We start from the raw sequence: 15,065 nt of genomic DNA, 5'->3' as shown, positions 1-15,065 counted from the left end.
GAATAACATGTTCTAGTAGTGAATGAGACAAGGCTGTTGCTCTATGGATAGCTTTGAGGCATTTACAGGCAGGCAGCTTTACGGCAAATAAGTCTAAATTTGCATGTAGTCCTGCTTAGTATCTCTGAAATCTTTGACGTCTATGAGCTTGTCATGCAATGTTCTACATCAGACACCGTATTTTTGCATGGTCCATACACAACATTTGTCCTCTCTGACGAGGGAGGACCAGGATTGTGCAGCTCCTCGGTCTCTTCTACAGCAATCTGTGGAGCATATTGGAGAGCAGTGTTGGCACAAATTCAATGGGCTAATCTGTCCTCATGTAGAACACATATGGTAATGATGATAGAGGGCAAAGACAGAAATAACTCCAAGTGCATCATGAGAAAAGACGTAATGTCATGGCTTAATTGTTTTGACTAGTCAGCGCAATGACTAATACTTTGTGTTCAGTGAAGCTGTCACTGGATATTTCCGTGATGGTTGTTACTTTATGACTCTGGACCAGGCTATTTCCCAGAGCTCGAAAGAGATAAGTATTTATCCAACATAAACACAGTGAGAAGGCTATTTATAACTCTTAAATGATGTTTGCTGCTATCCATTCAGAATTATATTCTTCCTCATATGTGGAAAATTGTGAGGCAATTCCCTTGTATGAATCCTTCAGCCTACAATATCCTGGACTTTCCCCAAAGCTTATGAACTTTGCTAAAACAGCAATGATAAATGACAGTGAGATATGACAGTCAGCTGCTGACAGCCTTGATGTTATCTCCGAATGGCTGGGAATGTTTCAAATCAGTCACAGAAATGGCAATATGCACTAGAAGTTGTTTGGTACTTTAAATGAAATAACCAGAAGTCCATCTAGGTTCAGAGTGCAATTTTGCATGCAGCAATATGAAAAGCGCCCCAGGAACCGATTCTTCTAACAAGTCTGTCAGATTTACAGCCATAAATCATAACATGCAGTAGAAATAGTAACCCTAGGCAGCAATAATCTCTACATTTCAACAAACCACAGAAGGTACAGTTACATTAAATACACTATGTGAGCAGGGGGGAAAGTGTGTCAAACATCAAACATGGATGAAAGGACCATGGATCAGAAAATAAATCATACAGCAACTCAGATGTTTTTTACCATGTGCTGAGCTGAGATGAAACAGATATAAGGAATGTCCAATGTACACATTGATGTATGCTGTGATCTGTTGCACTCAGACTCTTCCTGGTAGTTCTCAATTAAAACAGACCGGCCACTTGTTGCCTGGACAGCACAACCATTACAAATATAGACGCAAGCGGTAATGAGCGGCGTCCAAGCAGATTGCGAGCATTTGGACACTTGTTTCTTATTTAATTGACAAGAAGCAAAACTTGATTTTCTTTAAAATAATCCATCGTGGTCAATTGAGGTATATAAATCTACTTTCAGAAACATTTGATGTAGCTTATGACCTTCAGTGAAGACATGTTTCACATGACTACATTTGTTGCTATTTTGATAAAAACTGATTGGCTTGTATAATTGAAATGAGCTGATAACTTAAGGTCAGTGAAGTCTGTAGATGATCCTGACTAATTTTTGGGTTGACTGGCCCAGAGGAGAAGGCCAGATGCAGATGATTTGAGAGATTAACATGATGAAAGAAGTTTGACTGTAGGCCAAGCCATTTTCGAGATAATTGTGAAAATGTAAACTTGATTATTACAGCATCACCTTGAGGTCAATGAGTGTCATTATATGTGGATGGAATTTGCAACCCACCTGCCAATTCTGGTGTTTCTAGGTCTTACAGTTTTTGCTGTACACTTTTAGCAAAGATAAATAATAATAAGAAATTTTCACAGGGTCACAATAGCCAAGCTTTGATTTAATATGACCTCAATAAGCACTTGAAAATATAACACATTCATGAATTGCTACTGTTGGTAAGTAGGAGTTGGCCACCTGGGGATTTGAACACTGGACCTTTGTGTCCTCAGAGAAGGTGACTTACTGATTGTGCCAGTGGGAAGAAATGGTTTCCACACACCTTCTCATAACTTGACACAATGACATCGCACATGCAAAACTGGGGTATTTAACACAGCAGAGTCAAAATGTTGGTAAAAAATTCTGAAAAAAAAAAACACACATCATTCTGCTGGGTTTGGGTGTATTGCCAAATATTTTGGTGCCTTTGAATCCAACACTGAACAAAAAAGAAAATGTGCATACAGTACAAATTATAGCAAGACAATGAATATCACTGGGGACTAATGGTTTGACCAATCTGAACACCATTTCAAACACTTGTTATCTAGTATCCAATGTGTATGTGTATGTCAATTTTGGTAGCATATGAGTGAAGACTTGTGGACATATAGATGTTAATTGCTTTTGACAGACTTTTGAATTGACCATAGGTTGCTGTGAGGCAAATATTTGTCACACATCAGTGGATGTGCTGAAGAAAATGTCAACTATGTAGGATGTACGGGTGATTTATTTTGATTTTTTGAAGTTTGGAATATGAAATGTCTAGAAATTTTGATTTTTTGTAATAAGCCACACCCACTTTAATCAATCATTACCAAATTTTATGCATCGACTAAGTCATGACCATAGATCATGCAAACCAAATTTTGTATGAATCCATGCAGCCGATTACAAGATATAAACCTTTCACATTTGTGGCGCCCCCTAGTGGCAGAAAATCACAAGACTGTGTAGCGTTTGTTTGGTTTCGTTACAATGGCTTACACCATTTTGATTTATCAGCGTTTATGTAAACTTGAACTTAAAGACAAAGGTGTAATTTCAAAATGGATTGACGTATCGAAATTTCTTTGATAACATTAGATCAGCGAAGTCCATACATGATCCTGACCAAGTTTCGGGATGATCAGCCCGACAGCTTTCGAGAAAATTGAGAAAAAGTGTTTAAGCAGAAGACCATTGGAGAAAAGATGCAGATGAATTGTGAGATTAAAATGATGACAGAATTTTGACTCTAAACCAGGCTGTTTGAGATAACTGTTAATTGTAAACTTGATTATTACAGCACTGCCTTGAGGTCAGTGAGTGTTTAGTAGTGGGTTTAATTTGCAACCCACCTTCCACTTTTGGTGACTTTTCTTATGGTTTTTGCTGCACAAACACTTTTATCGGCGGAAAATAAGAAGAAAGAAGAAGAAGATTAATGAGATCAAAAACAACAGGGCTCCTCCAGCAGTGAGCTTCGCCACTTGGACCCCTAATAAGCAATCAATGGACCTGACAACTCCCTGACCTTCCTCCTCAACTCACCTGGCTGGCTCTGTCATACTCACCATTACCAACACTATTCACAGCTTCATCAATAGTGGGTAATTGTCACCCTGGGACATGCTCTTCATTATTTTAAGAAATCTGGAGGATTGCTCCACTGTGTGTTACCTATCTAATAGAAGGGATAGAACCACAATTAAGGAGGGAAACTGAAAGTCACCAGCTATTAATGAAAAAAACAATGAGATCTCTTGGGAATCTCAAGGCATTCATAGATCTGATCAAATGCAAATGCACAAACATCCATCTCACAAGCGTCAACAGTGCAGGTGTTACAAAGTGTGCTCCTGACTTCATGCCACTGACTACTTTTCCCTCTTGCTATAAAAAGCCAAATTTTGGTGCGCCCTTGTAGCCTACTGGTTAAGATGCATTCCACATAACAGTAACGTCCGCAGTTCGATTCAGGCAGTGAACCTTTGTTGCATGTCACCCCCCATCACTCTCTCTCTTTCGTTTCCTGTCAACTCTCTCCACTGTCCCTATAATAAAGGCAATCTCGGAAACCCATCGGCCATCTGTCTGATGACGATTTAGTCTCTAGGGGCAACGGCCAATATTTCAGGGTTTCCAGTGTAGCCAACGGATATCCGGATAATGGATATCAGGGCCAAGAGTTCCTCTTCTGTGCGCTGGTCGTTGTTTACAGTGTGATTAGCCAAAATTTGTCTTAAAAGCAGCTAGAAAGTAAACAGAGCTGGTGTAAAATTGACAGAGATAAGTGTCAGAAACACATCCTGCGTTCAGAGGTGATTTGGCAGTGTGTGTCATTCCTCCATTCATGGCACAGTGCAGGGTTTAAAACAGCAGCCCTTTGTGAGCATAAGGTGCAAAACTGAGACATTTAGAGGAAGAGAGAGCAGTCTCTGAATCTGAGGATAAATTGAGGGCACATCCTGTATCTTAATATTATGGGATCCAGAGTAAATAAATAAGTAAAACTAAAAAAAAACATTTTGTCATCATATGATAAATATTCACTGCTGAATCCCTCTCTGGGTAGGTCAGCATCTTTCTATATTAAAAATCTTTTTGGTCTTTGTCAAGAAGCTTAGGAGTGCTACACCTGCTGCAGCTGATATAAGTCAGCTCAGGACTCTGTCCCCCCCAGAGTGCCTGCTGCTTGCCTCCGTGTATTGTGCCATTATTCCCCAGAAGTAGGTAATTTATGCAGCTGTTTATCTGGGAGGAAAAGCATCTCTCCAAGGACGGAGACGCAAGGCAAAAGAACTGCGGCAGGGCAGCACCAGGCATTGATTTCACAGATTGATAGGTTATGCAGGCTGCTTACATGTAATCTAATTTAGTCACCCTCAAGTACATACCTTATAGCCTGGTCCAAGTTGATGAATTGCAAATATCTGTGCGGGATTGAGGGCTTCACTGAACACATAGACGGCTCCTAGCTGCCCGCAGAATACTCTGTTAGCGTCCGCTGTCTCTGAGGATCCAAGGAAGCACTTATCATAACTCTGCAAGAAGGATAGAGAGAGACATGTCACATCATTTTATAGTTTTGGACTGAAAAAAAGCAGAACATTACATTAAGAAGTACATTTGATTGTGCAAATGGGATAAATAAAGAAACGCTGGAATACAGAAACAGCTTATGAACACTCTGGTGAAATGTTTTTAACACTAAGCCTGCAGGAAAATGTATATTGGCCTGAAAAATTAATGAATGTAAAACAGCATCACCTGTCATGTTGATTCCCTAACTGAAAGACAAAAAAATTGCCCTGATTTACAAAGATAAGAAAGCTCAATACAACCTCTGGGGAAGTGAGAATATAGCTGTGATTACATTCAGGATATAAGTAAATTGACAACCGCAGAAGCTAATTACTTAACAACTGACGGGCAGTGATAATAGAAAAGAAAACCACCAGATTAGTTTATAGAAGATAAAATATTAAACTTGTCTTGATGTGCCCTAATTAAGAGAGTCCAACCTATGTGATTTTATTTTTCTGATCTGTTCAAAATGTTATACTTTCTTTAAAAATCATGCAATGAATGGTAAATCCAGATAAAAACAAAATACACCTCATTCTGCTAATTTAACAGTTACCTGGATTTTTAGCTCCAGTCTTATTATTTGGCGAGAAAATGGCAACCATATACATGTAGAGAAAAATATCTAAAAAATGGTAACATTCAGACTTTAACCTTTTAGCCTCTATAGCAGAGGAAGATAAGATGAAGAGAAACAGAAATTAACAGATAACACAAATTACTGATGTTTGTATGTACAGTGCTAGTCAAAAGTTTGAACACAATTTCTCATTCAAGGGAATGGGAAGGTGTGCACAAACTTTTGCACTGTACACATGTCTACCTACATACATACACAGTTTTTTAATCTTTATTTATGTTACTAAAAATCCATTACATGTAGCTGCATTCCAGATGTGAGCACATGACCAGTTATACAACCCTGTTCTCTATGGCACTGAGAAGACAGCAGTTGTTTCAAATAATCCAGATCCATGGGAATGTTAAACTGCAAGGGTGTAGAATATTATCTTGTACTTTGATGTGGTTTTGTGATAATTTTATGCTACTTCATTCTATGCATTTTTTACTTATCCCTCAATTGGTTGAAATGGGCTGATGTAATATAATAATAGATCCTCCTGGTGTGTCTGTGGTATGACTTCTAGTGTCTCTGTAATGCAAATGTTCCTGCAGCCATTACAGAGATAAATCGTCCTCATCAGAATAATGCTACATTACGGTGGACTTTCTCTTCAGGGGTAGGAACATTTTTCCACAAAAACGATCCATCACAAACTAAGGTAGGTTTAGTTAATGTGGTGGAATATTTCATGAACCACACTTAGATCTCAAACTGTCGTTTGTGCAATCTCCCCTTGAATACAAAGCTGCAGTAGCACACCTTTACAATGTGTCTCACCTGCCTGAAAGTGTAAATTGCTTTTTAAATCAGTCATAAACAGCCATGTGGAACAACTGTTTTCATTCTGGCTTAGAAGTCATTCAAACTTACAAATTTCATACTGTTACACCAGCACACACAATGTTGTCATACATTTTAAATGAGACACCTTCGGTCTAATTGTGTTCACAGTCTCTGTGCATGTATAATCTATACGGTAGCTTCTGAGATTTATGCCATTTTTCATTGTTTACATGAATCTGTTTTCCACATGTGTGATTTTCTCTCTTCCACCCTCTGTTGCAACACATCTTTGTGACAAATGGATATTCAAATTAAGAATGTACTTGCAGTCATATTTCTGAGAGAAATCCATGTTGATATGGTAAAACTCATTTTGCTCAATGAACACTGTTGAAGATTTACGTATTTTTTCCCTCTAACCATTTCCAGCTATGTAAGATGTTGATGTGGCAGCTTCAGTCAGTCGGATGCCGATGAACATCAAAAACAGGAAAAAAGGGATGACGGGAGGATGATGAGTGCTTACATCATTTGTGTTGACATGCCATGCCATGTCTCCATAAGAAACCAGCTGCCCATTAACATAGCATCGGATTTCACTGTTCCTCCAGCGGCTGTAGATGTGAACTATGCTGATCATGTACCACTGAGGGTGAGAAGAGAGACAGAATGAGTTAATAAGTGAGTTACAGAATACATGAACTATTAAGTGGCTCATTATCTTTCTTTTGTAAGAATGTCTTGACATTTAACGAAATCTGAGAAACTAGAATAGAGTTTGGTTTGAAGAGCAACATGTCCAACATTTCTCATCAGTTGTCCGACGTGTTTCTTTTAAAACGAGGAAATTCAGATGAACCGCAGAGACTAGAACTAAAAAAACCACAGCCATAAGGTTTGCTACCTAATGTTCTTAAATCTGCAGTGGTACATTGTGAATAATAGATCAGAGGAAAGGCTAAGAGAAAGCAAAACAGCTTATTTTTCACTCCCCTCAAAGCCACATCAAAAACTGGCTGTAATTATACAGAGGTGAAACACTAACTACAGCTAGACGGGACTTGAAAATGTCATGTCAAATAGGTACAAAAATCACACTAAAGGAGACCATACTTGCCCTACTTATGGGCATTTTTATTGATATGTAAACATTAACAGTTTTAAATGAAAATTGCTTATAAAAACATGAACAAGCATTAAAAACATGACCAATACTATGATAATACTCATTCTTCTTAGAATAGCGGCTAAAAAATATTCCATAGTTATTTGCTTCAGAGTTTTAAATTTGAATTGCTTTGCTCATATTTGCTAAAGCATAGCCTGTATATACAGTATATTATTTATTCACATCAGTGCACTTTCTAGCTGCATTTTATTTCTTCAAGTTTTCTGTCTTATTCTTGGATTTATCTCACATTCTGTGTTGCTGATGCAGCAGTCATGTCACTGATGTCAGTTCTTTTAATTTAATATAGACGATCTTTCCAAATATTTCTCCTCACTCAGATCTTTTTTGCCTCTTTGAATAGCAAACTTAAAAAGGGAGGGATCAGTTTAACCATGAGTCGAACCTTTGGGATTCAGAGAACAGGGAACCATTGTGCTGGACGGCTTTAGACAATACAGTGGGGTCTTTTGTAGTTATCCAAAAAACACATAATCTACCAATACCATAAATAAGTATATTAATATTCTAGAGCAAATGGTAAACATAATAGTCTATTTGTGGACAGCCAAGACATTTGTTGACTGCAACATATTTGACCTTGACTGAAAAGATTTTCTTCTTTCTTTCCCTACCAGAGTGATTGTTACTCATAAACAGAAACAGTTCAGAATGGTAAAAAGCTTGCAGTCATTCATAGTTTCTCAGCTCTCTTCAACTTTTATTTAAAAGAAATCATAGAAAAATGTTATTTGTACACTTCAGTAATATGACTTTTATCTGTTAATTTTCAATTAATGCAATAAAATTAATGTCTTCAAAAAAAAAACAAACCATAAAAAACATGATCTCCCTGTTCACAACCTTGTAGCTGCAGACCACTATATCGATGCAATCTGGTACCATAGAACAAATTGACCCAAAACAATCAAGTTGATCATTCTACTACCACTGAGTAAGTGTTGACAGAAACGCTCACAGCTCTATGCAATATGTTGTCTATCTCTAATGTGACTGCGTGTCCACTGTTTATTGGTTTGACCCAAGAAGGGCACTGTGAGCAGTCTAATAGAATTACAGCCATTCACATACAAAGTAAGGACACTTAAAAAAGGATTCATGGCTAAGGGGAAAAGTGCAAGCTGCCCGGAGGTAATTTAGAACTGCACTTATCCACAGATGTCTGAACCTAAAATCAATTAAAAACTTAATTCAAGATGTTTTGTCTTCTAGGGGCTTCTAAAATACGACACCTGAGCTTTGGCAGTAGGAGTGGGGCGAATCATTGTTCCCAAGTGTTGTGTGAAGGCTCTAATTGTTTGACACATGCTTTGAGCCAGTTTTCCTTCTCTGCAGGGACAGGTACGCTACGCTGACATCCCACGCTAAATTAACTTCCTTTTTCTCATCTACATTTACATCCAATTACACCTGTAAGACTCCTCTGGGGGCTTTAAACACGTCAGGTATATGTGTAGACATACAGCTTTGCGATGCCAATAACAGAACAGGTGGTGGGTAGGGAGTCTGTGGTGAATGTACCCAAAACTGCAGAGTGTTTTAAAAGAGCAGTGTAATTTCTGTTTCTTTTGAATGAAATCTTAAGTCTTTATCTTTTTTTTTTTAGCTTAAACCACAATTATGTACTACACTGGCAATCAGTGGTTACTATAATACTGTTCATGTTATTATGAAAGGAGCTACTTTGTATGTCTTGAGAAGAATCCAAAATTTTAATTCAACAGGCTTCAACGATATTTCATTTAACATAGTCTTTACTAAGAATAAATATGAAGCTGAGTTCCTGAAAATACAGTATTAGATAGGTCTTATTAACACAATCACATGTTTCCCTATACAGCGGCTGAAATATGTCTGATACTCTTTCATCACTGGTGTTTTACCTGAATAGTGAGTGAACTAACTGTCTGACCTGTGGTTCGGTTCAAGCTTCACCTTATATGACATTGTAAGAATGGTTAAAAACTGAAGCTGCACTTACCTTTCTGGGCTGAAAATCATATTTCACACAGTGCTGGAAACCTTTTCCTTTTGACTTGAGTGATGTCACAATCAGGCAGTTACCCACAAAATGTGCAGAGTACCCTATACCCTTGCTGGTGCGAAAGCTGTAAACAGAAAGATATATATATATATCATGAGCTACAAACGTGACAGAGTGAACAAAATTCATGTATCATTTATTACTTATTTACCAAACAGGATAAAATATATTTCTGGAGGAAGGTCTGCATTTTTTGTGCCTTCAAGTATTCCTTTGTATATTTACTCTCTAGCTACCGTAACATACTGCAGATACCGTACAAACCAATAACTGGAGTGAAACTGTGTCCCTCTTTCTGCATAATAAGACTGGGGTCAACATCATTTTTGAATGCCTTATGCTGTGCAGACACAAAGCAATTTGAGCAAGTAATTGCCGGGTAATTCGTAAGATTTAAAGTAAGTAAGTAAGTAAGTAAATAAATAAGTAAAATTTATTTATATAGCACCTTTCACAGACACCAGTCACAAAGGGTTTCACAGTCAAAATAAATGATAAACAACAGATAAAACACACAGGGGAAAAACAGGCATAAAACACAGGTCAAAACATAAAATACCACATGCTACCTAATTGCCTGTCTGAATAGATGGGTTTTAACTGCTTTTTAAAAGATTCCACGGAGTCCAGAGATCTTAGACTTATTGGGAGACAATTCCAAAGCTTAGGAGCTGCCGACTGGAAGGCACAATCTCCCCAAGTATCAAAATGTTTCCGGGGGACTCTTAGAAGACCCTTGTTAGAGGACCTAAGAGTTCAGCTTTGGGTGTGGGAGTGTAGAAAGTCCACGATATAATGGAGAGCCAGGCCATTTGGGCTCTATAAGTGAACAAGATTTTAAAATGAATTCTAAAATGAACAGGAAGCCATTGCAGAGAGGTTAAAATGGGTGTAATGAGTGACTACCTGTTGGATCATGTTAAAAGCCTAGCAGCAGCATTTTGGATAGTCTAAGGAGGATTTATTGACGCAGGTAAAAAGAGAATTACAGTAGTCTAGACGTGATGAGATAAAAGCATGTATTAGTATCTCCATTTCAGCTTTTGACACAACAGACCTGAGTTGGGCTATGTTTCTTAAGTGAAAGAAACACATTTGAGTCAGCGTCCTATTATAAGCATCAACACTCATGGATTGGTCAAAAATCACACCAACATTACACAGACTATACCAAGAAGATGAGGATAAGGCACCAAGGTGCTGCCTGATCACTGTATGAAGGTTATCGGGAGCAATAATCAAGACTTCAGTTTTATCTGCATTTAACTGCAGGAAATTATTGCCATCCAATACCTAATTGCATTTAGACAGTTGTTCAATACTGACAGTCTATCAAGCCCATTAGATTTGAAGGAAAAGTGTACCTAGACGTCATCAGCTTACAAATGACGGGAGATAATCTGTCCTAGTGGAAGCACAAATATGGAGAATAAAATAGGCCCCAGGATCGATCTATGGGGGACGCCACATGACAAAGCAGTAGTGTCCAACACAAGTTCACCTACAGCAGCTGAGAAAGTCAAATAGAAGGAGAACCACTCCAATGCAGTCTCAATAATGCCAACCAGGTGTTTCAGCCTGTGGATTAATATGTGGTGGTCAAAGTATCAAATGCTACACTAAGGTCCAATAAAACCAAAAGCGAGCACTCTCCAGCATCTGCAGCCATTAGGATATCATTTGAAACCTTAAGGAGAGTTGTTTAAGTAGAGTGTAATTTATGAAAACCGGATTGAAATTTTTCAAACACCCTGTGCAAATCTAGTGTCTGAACTAGTTGCTTGTCATTAACCTTTTCTAAAATTTTGGAGAGGAGAGTTTAGAAATAGGCCTACAGTTCTCTGGCAGGGTGGGGTCCAGGTTTGGATTCTTCAACAAAGGTCGGACAAAAGCCTGCTCAAAATAGCAGGGGACACACCCTGATAAAAGAGCGAGGTTGATAACGTTAACTAAGCAGGAGCCGATGAATTTAAAAACCTTTAAGAACAGAGAGGTTGGTAGGACAGTCTAGTGGGCTTGAAGAGGGTTTAACTTTTCCTAACAAGGCTGTAACATCATTTATAGAGACTGGACAAAAGGAATCCAAGATGGATGGGTTACAGGAACCACTAGTGAGTGGACTGGATGAGGATGAGATGTTTGCCCTAACATTTACAACTTTATCTATAAAATATTTAGGAAAGTTACTGCAGTCACTCTTAGAGAAAATTGGCAAGTGCCCAGAGAGACAATATTGTTTATTGTATCCAGCAGGACTTTAGGATTTCTCTTGCTGAAAGATATTAGATAGAGAAATAAGAAGATCTCTCAGTCTTCAGCATGTCATTGTGGGTAGCCATAAGTTCTTTGTGATGCAAACTGTGTACTTTAAGCTTCATGGCTCTCCACAATCCGGTAATCCGACATTTGTGCCTAAAACTCCAGATAGTTTCATTTATCCATGGGGATGAATTTGTGGATGGGATCTTTCTGAGCTTGAGAGGAACACTGAGTAATTGTAAAATGACTGAACTAAAGTCTCCACATTGCTATCCTTTAAAACAATATCGCTGTCAAACATCATAGAGAAATTAACAGCCGCAGCCTCGTTTGTAAAATGGGGGTATCTCATATGTAAAGGAGGCTGAGACTCTAATCTAAAACAAATATCCAACTAAAAACATTTGTGGTCACGGTCAAATAAATCCTCAGAGCCAACAAGTTCAATATCCATTCCATGTCTAAAAAAGAGGTCCAAAGTGTGTCCCACTGTGAGTGTAGAGCCAGATACATGTTGCATAAAATGGAAAGACTCAGTGAGAAATTCGGAGGCAATATTACACGTAGTATCAACAATATGAAGATTAAAATCCCCAACCATTAAAATTCTGTCCAGCTTTATAACAGAAGATAAAAGATCAGCGAAATCTGTTAAGAAGGAGCCAATTGGGCCTGGTCGTCAGTAAATTAAAATACAATAAATAGGGTTTAGCTTACCGTCTCTAGACATTTGCAATTCAAAAGAGTAGTGAGACTCAGTGCTTACCATCTGGCATGTAAACTTGTTCCTAAAAACTACAGCACACCCTGTCAGCTGAGGTGTGCTGATATAAGAGCAGTCTGCAGGACAAAGTTTGATTAGATGGGAGTAGTCAATATTCTGCTGCCATGTTTCAGTCAGGAACATAAAGTCCATACTTTCCCTGCGAAAAAAAATCATTAAGGACAAATGACTTATTTGCAATTTGCATTGATCAGAGCCATCTTGACTGACGAAGGCAGAACAGTAGCAGAGCAGGCAGAGGTGTGAGGCAGCCAGCTCCTAATGCACACACCACAGGGATGAGAGATCCACCTTTAGATGTGCAGTGTGGACGAGAGGTCCTGTCACTAATAATGGTCTGTGTGGGGGGACAGTACTGTGGGGTGCCAACAAAGACAGAGATGGAGGTTCCAGGGAGCATGTGTGGGATGTAAACAGTCAGTCACATGGAGAGGAATGTACGGCGTGTTGCGGGTTAGCTGCTAGCACTTGGCTACCCAGCCTGTGTTGGGGTGGACTCTGTCAGTCCCGAAGAGGGAGAAACGATCCCAAAACAGATTAAAATTGTCAATCAAACCTATATTGTGAGCTCTGCAGGCGGAGGCTGAGGATTCTGCTGAAATGCCCTGCTCCACGGGCCAGTTTGGGGATAGGACCGCATATAAAACACAACTACTTGAAAAGTTAAAAAGGCTGTTGAAATCACTATCCAGGATGTCTGGGACCATGGAAGCAGTGTTTGGCTGCATTGAAAAAACAGACATTATGGAATCCCCAACTATTAATGTGGTCGGAGAGAAGAGGGGACAAGGAGAAGACAGCTGTGAGTTCTCATGGCAGGAAAGTGCACAATCTGTTTCCTCAACGTGTGTTAAAGTCGTCAACTGAGGATGAGGTGTCCGAGCAGGCTAGTGTTGTTGAGGCAGCAATCTCGGACTTGAGAGAGGATTTCCCTACTTCCTCAGAGCACAGAGGATTTCCAGAGCATCTTATCACAGCCTCTTTCAAGATCTTAAGGCAGGAAGAGGAGGTCATTAAGACAAGGGTCATTGATTTGGCTTCACAGTGGAATGTTGAGCCACCCAAGCTGCAGTGTCAGCAGGTGCAGGTTTTCAGATCAGGACGAGTCCGAACCGCAGGAGCATCGGTTGGGTGGACCGGAGTGTTGTCAGGGTCCCATAGCGGTCGGAGAGGCTTAGGCGAGGTGGTGAGGCAAATCTGTCCGAGTATCTCTTGCGTGATGATTGACAGTTAGGTGTCAAGTGGAAGGAAAACCGTGGACAGGTGGAGGAGTCTCAAAGAACCGTGTCCTGGATGGTTGCACTGAGACAGGCACAGACCAGAAGCGGTTGGGAGCCGAGTTGCATTGTCACCGCTATGAACAGTTTTTGAAAACAACTTAAAATCCATGTCCAATGACTAAAATCCTTTATCCAGTTAAAAGATATAGTAAAAAAAAAACGACCAAGGAGTGTATTGCAAAAATGTGGCCCAAAACCAGATAAAAGTCCATTTCTGACAGAGCTTCTGGTGGGTAAACACAGATACCGATGTATGAAGCCGACGCAAGCAGAGAATAAAGAGGAGGATAAGATATTACCCTAACTGAGTCTGAACAGGAAAAATACATCAGGTGAGACTAAAGCTACTGCATTTTGCAGGCATGGAAACAACTACAAAGGCTAAAAACACTTAGTTGATGAGCACGGTGATGCTCCCTCAGTCTAATCCTTCCACTTTGATCTTCTTGACTATACAGATAAAATATATATAATGTCAGCAGCACTGTCAGCTGTATACCGTATGAGCAGAGTCTGTACAACCCAAACCTGAACAAACACAAACAGCGTTGCAACACCGTACTACCTCTGTATTCTTACTCTGCTTGGTCTGAACATCTTTTTCACCGCTAACATGTACTCACTACACTTCCACAGTCTTTAGGTCTACAGCTGTCTCCCATCTTCAAAGCTCCCCACCACCGCCACCCACTGGGATCATCTAAAACAAACAGACCTCTTTGTCAGGGCAGATAAAGAGAGCAGAGGCTTTTATACTGTGGGGGGTGCATGCAGGGCTAGAAATATAAAGCCCCACACCTAGCGACCACTGTGTCAGCCAAGATGCTCCCGCTGACATCCCATTGTGATTGCACATCAGGTGGAGAGCCGCAACCTCGGTCCGCTTCTGAAGATACAATCATTTTTTTTGTTGTCTACACACCCTGCGACTGAGCTCTGAGGCCCTCAGAGCAATGCATAAACAGGATTAGCTTGGCATATCTCACCTTTTTTGTGACTCTGTCTGTAAGAAATCGCTGCCACATGAATACCAAAAACTTAACTAAGCCAATTTTTTTTCTTTCTTTTTGAAGTCATACATCAGAGAAACACAGAACAAGTCCTTCCAAGGTGAGAAGATTCTTTCATTCAAGCTGTGTGATCCTGCAAATGCAATGGCAGCCAGCACATGATTAACAGTGAACTGTTATCTCTGACCAATAAGTGTGAACAGTCTTTCCCTGTCAGCCAACTCTACCTTTTCATCTTTCATATCCACTCTCTC

At 39.5% G+C, this 15,065-nt stretch overlaps 1 protein-coding gene across 2 annotated transcripts in view; it reads right to left on the bottom strand.

Annotated features, from left to right (window-relative positions):
• nbeab (neurobeachin b) overlaps positions 1 to 15,065 on the bottom strand; it is a 205,698-nt gene that overhangs the window by 131,785 nt on the left and 58,848 nt on the right. For both annotated transcript variants that reach the window (XM_067595181.1, XM_067595180.1), the window contains exons 6-8: positions 9,416 to 9,542; positions 6,772 to 6,891; positions 4,648 to 4,794 (exon numbers count right to left, since the gene is read on the bottom strand). In XM_067595181.1, coding sequence (XP_067451282.1) covers positions 4,648 to 4,794; positions 6,772 to 6,891; positions 9,416 to 9,542 — 394 coding nt within the window. The remainder of the gene's footprint in view (positions 1 to 4,647; positions 4,795 to 6,771; positions 6,892 to 9,415; positions 9,543 to 15,065) is intronic.

The sequence above is a fragment of the Thunnus thynnus genome, chromosome 7 (assembly GCF_963924715.1).
Source record: "Thunnus thynnus chromosome 7, fThuThy2.1, whole genome shotgun sequence".
Lineage (NCBI taxonomy): Eukaryota > Metazoa > Chordata > Actinopteri > Scombriformes > Scombridae > Thunnus > Thunnus thynnus.
This window is presented reverse-complemented; position numbering and strand designations above follow the sequence as displayed.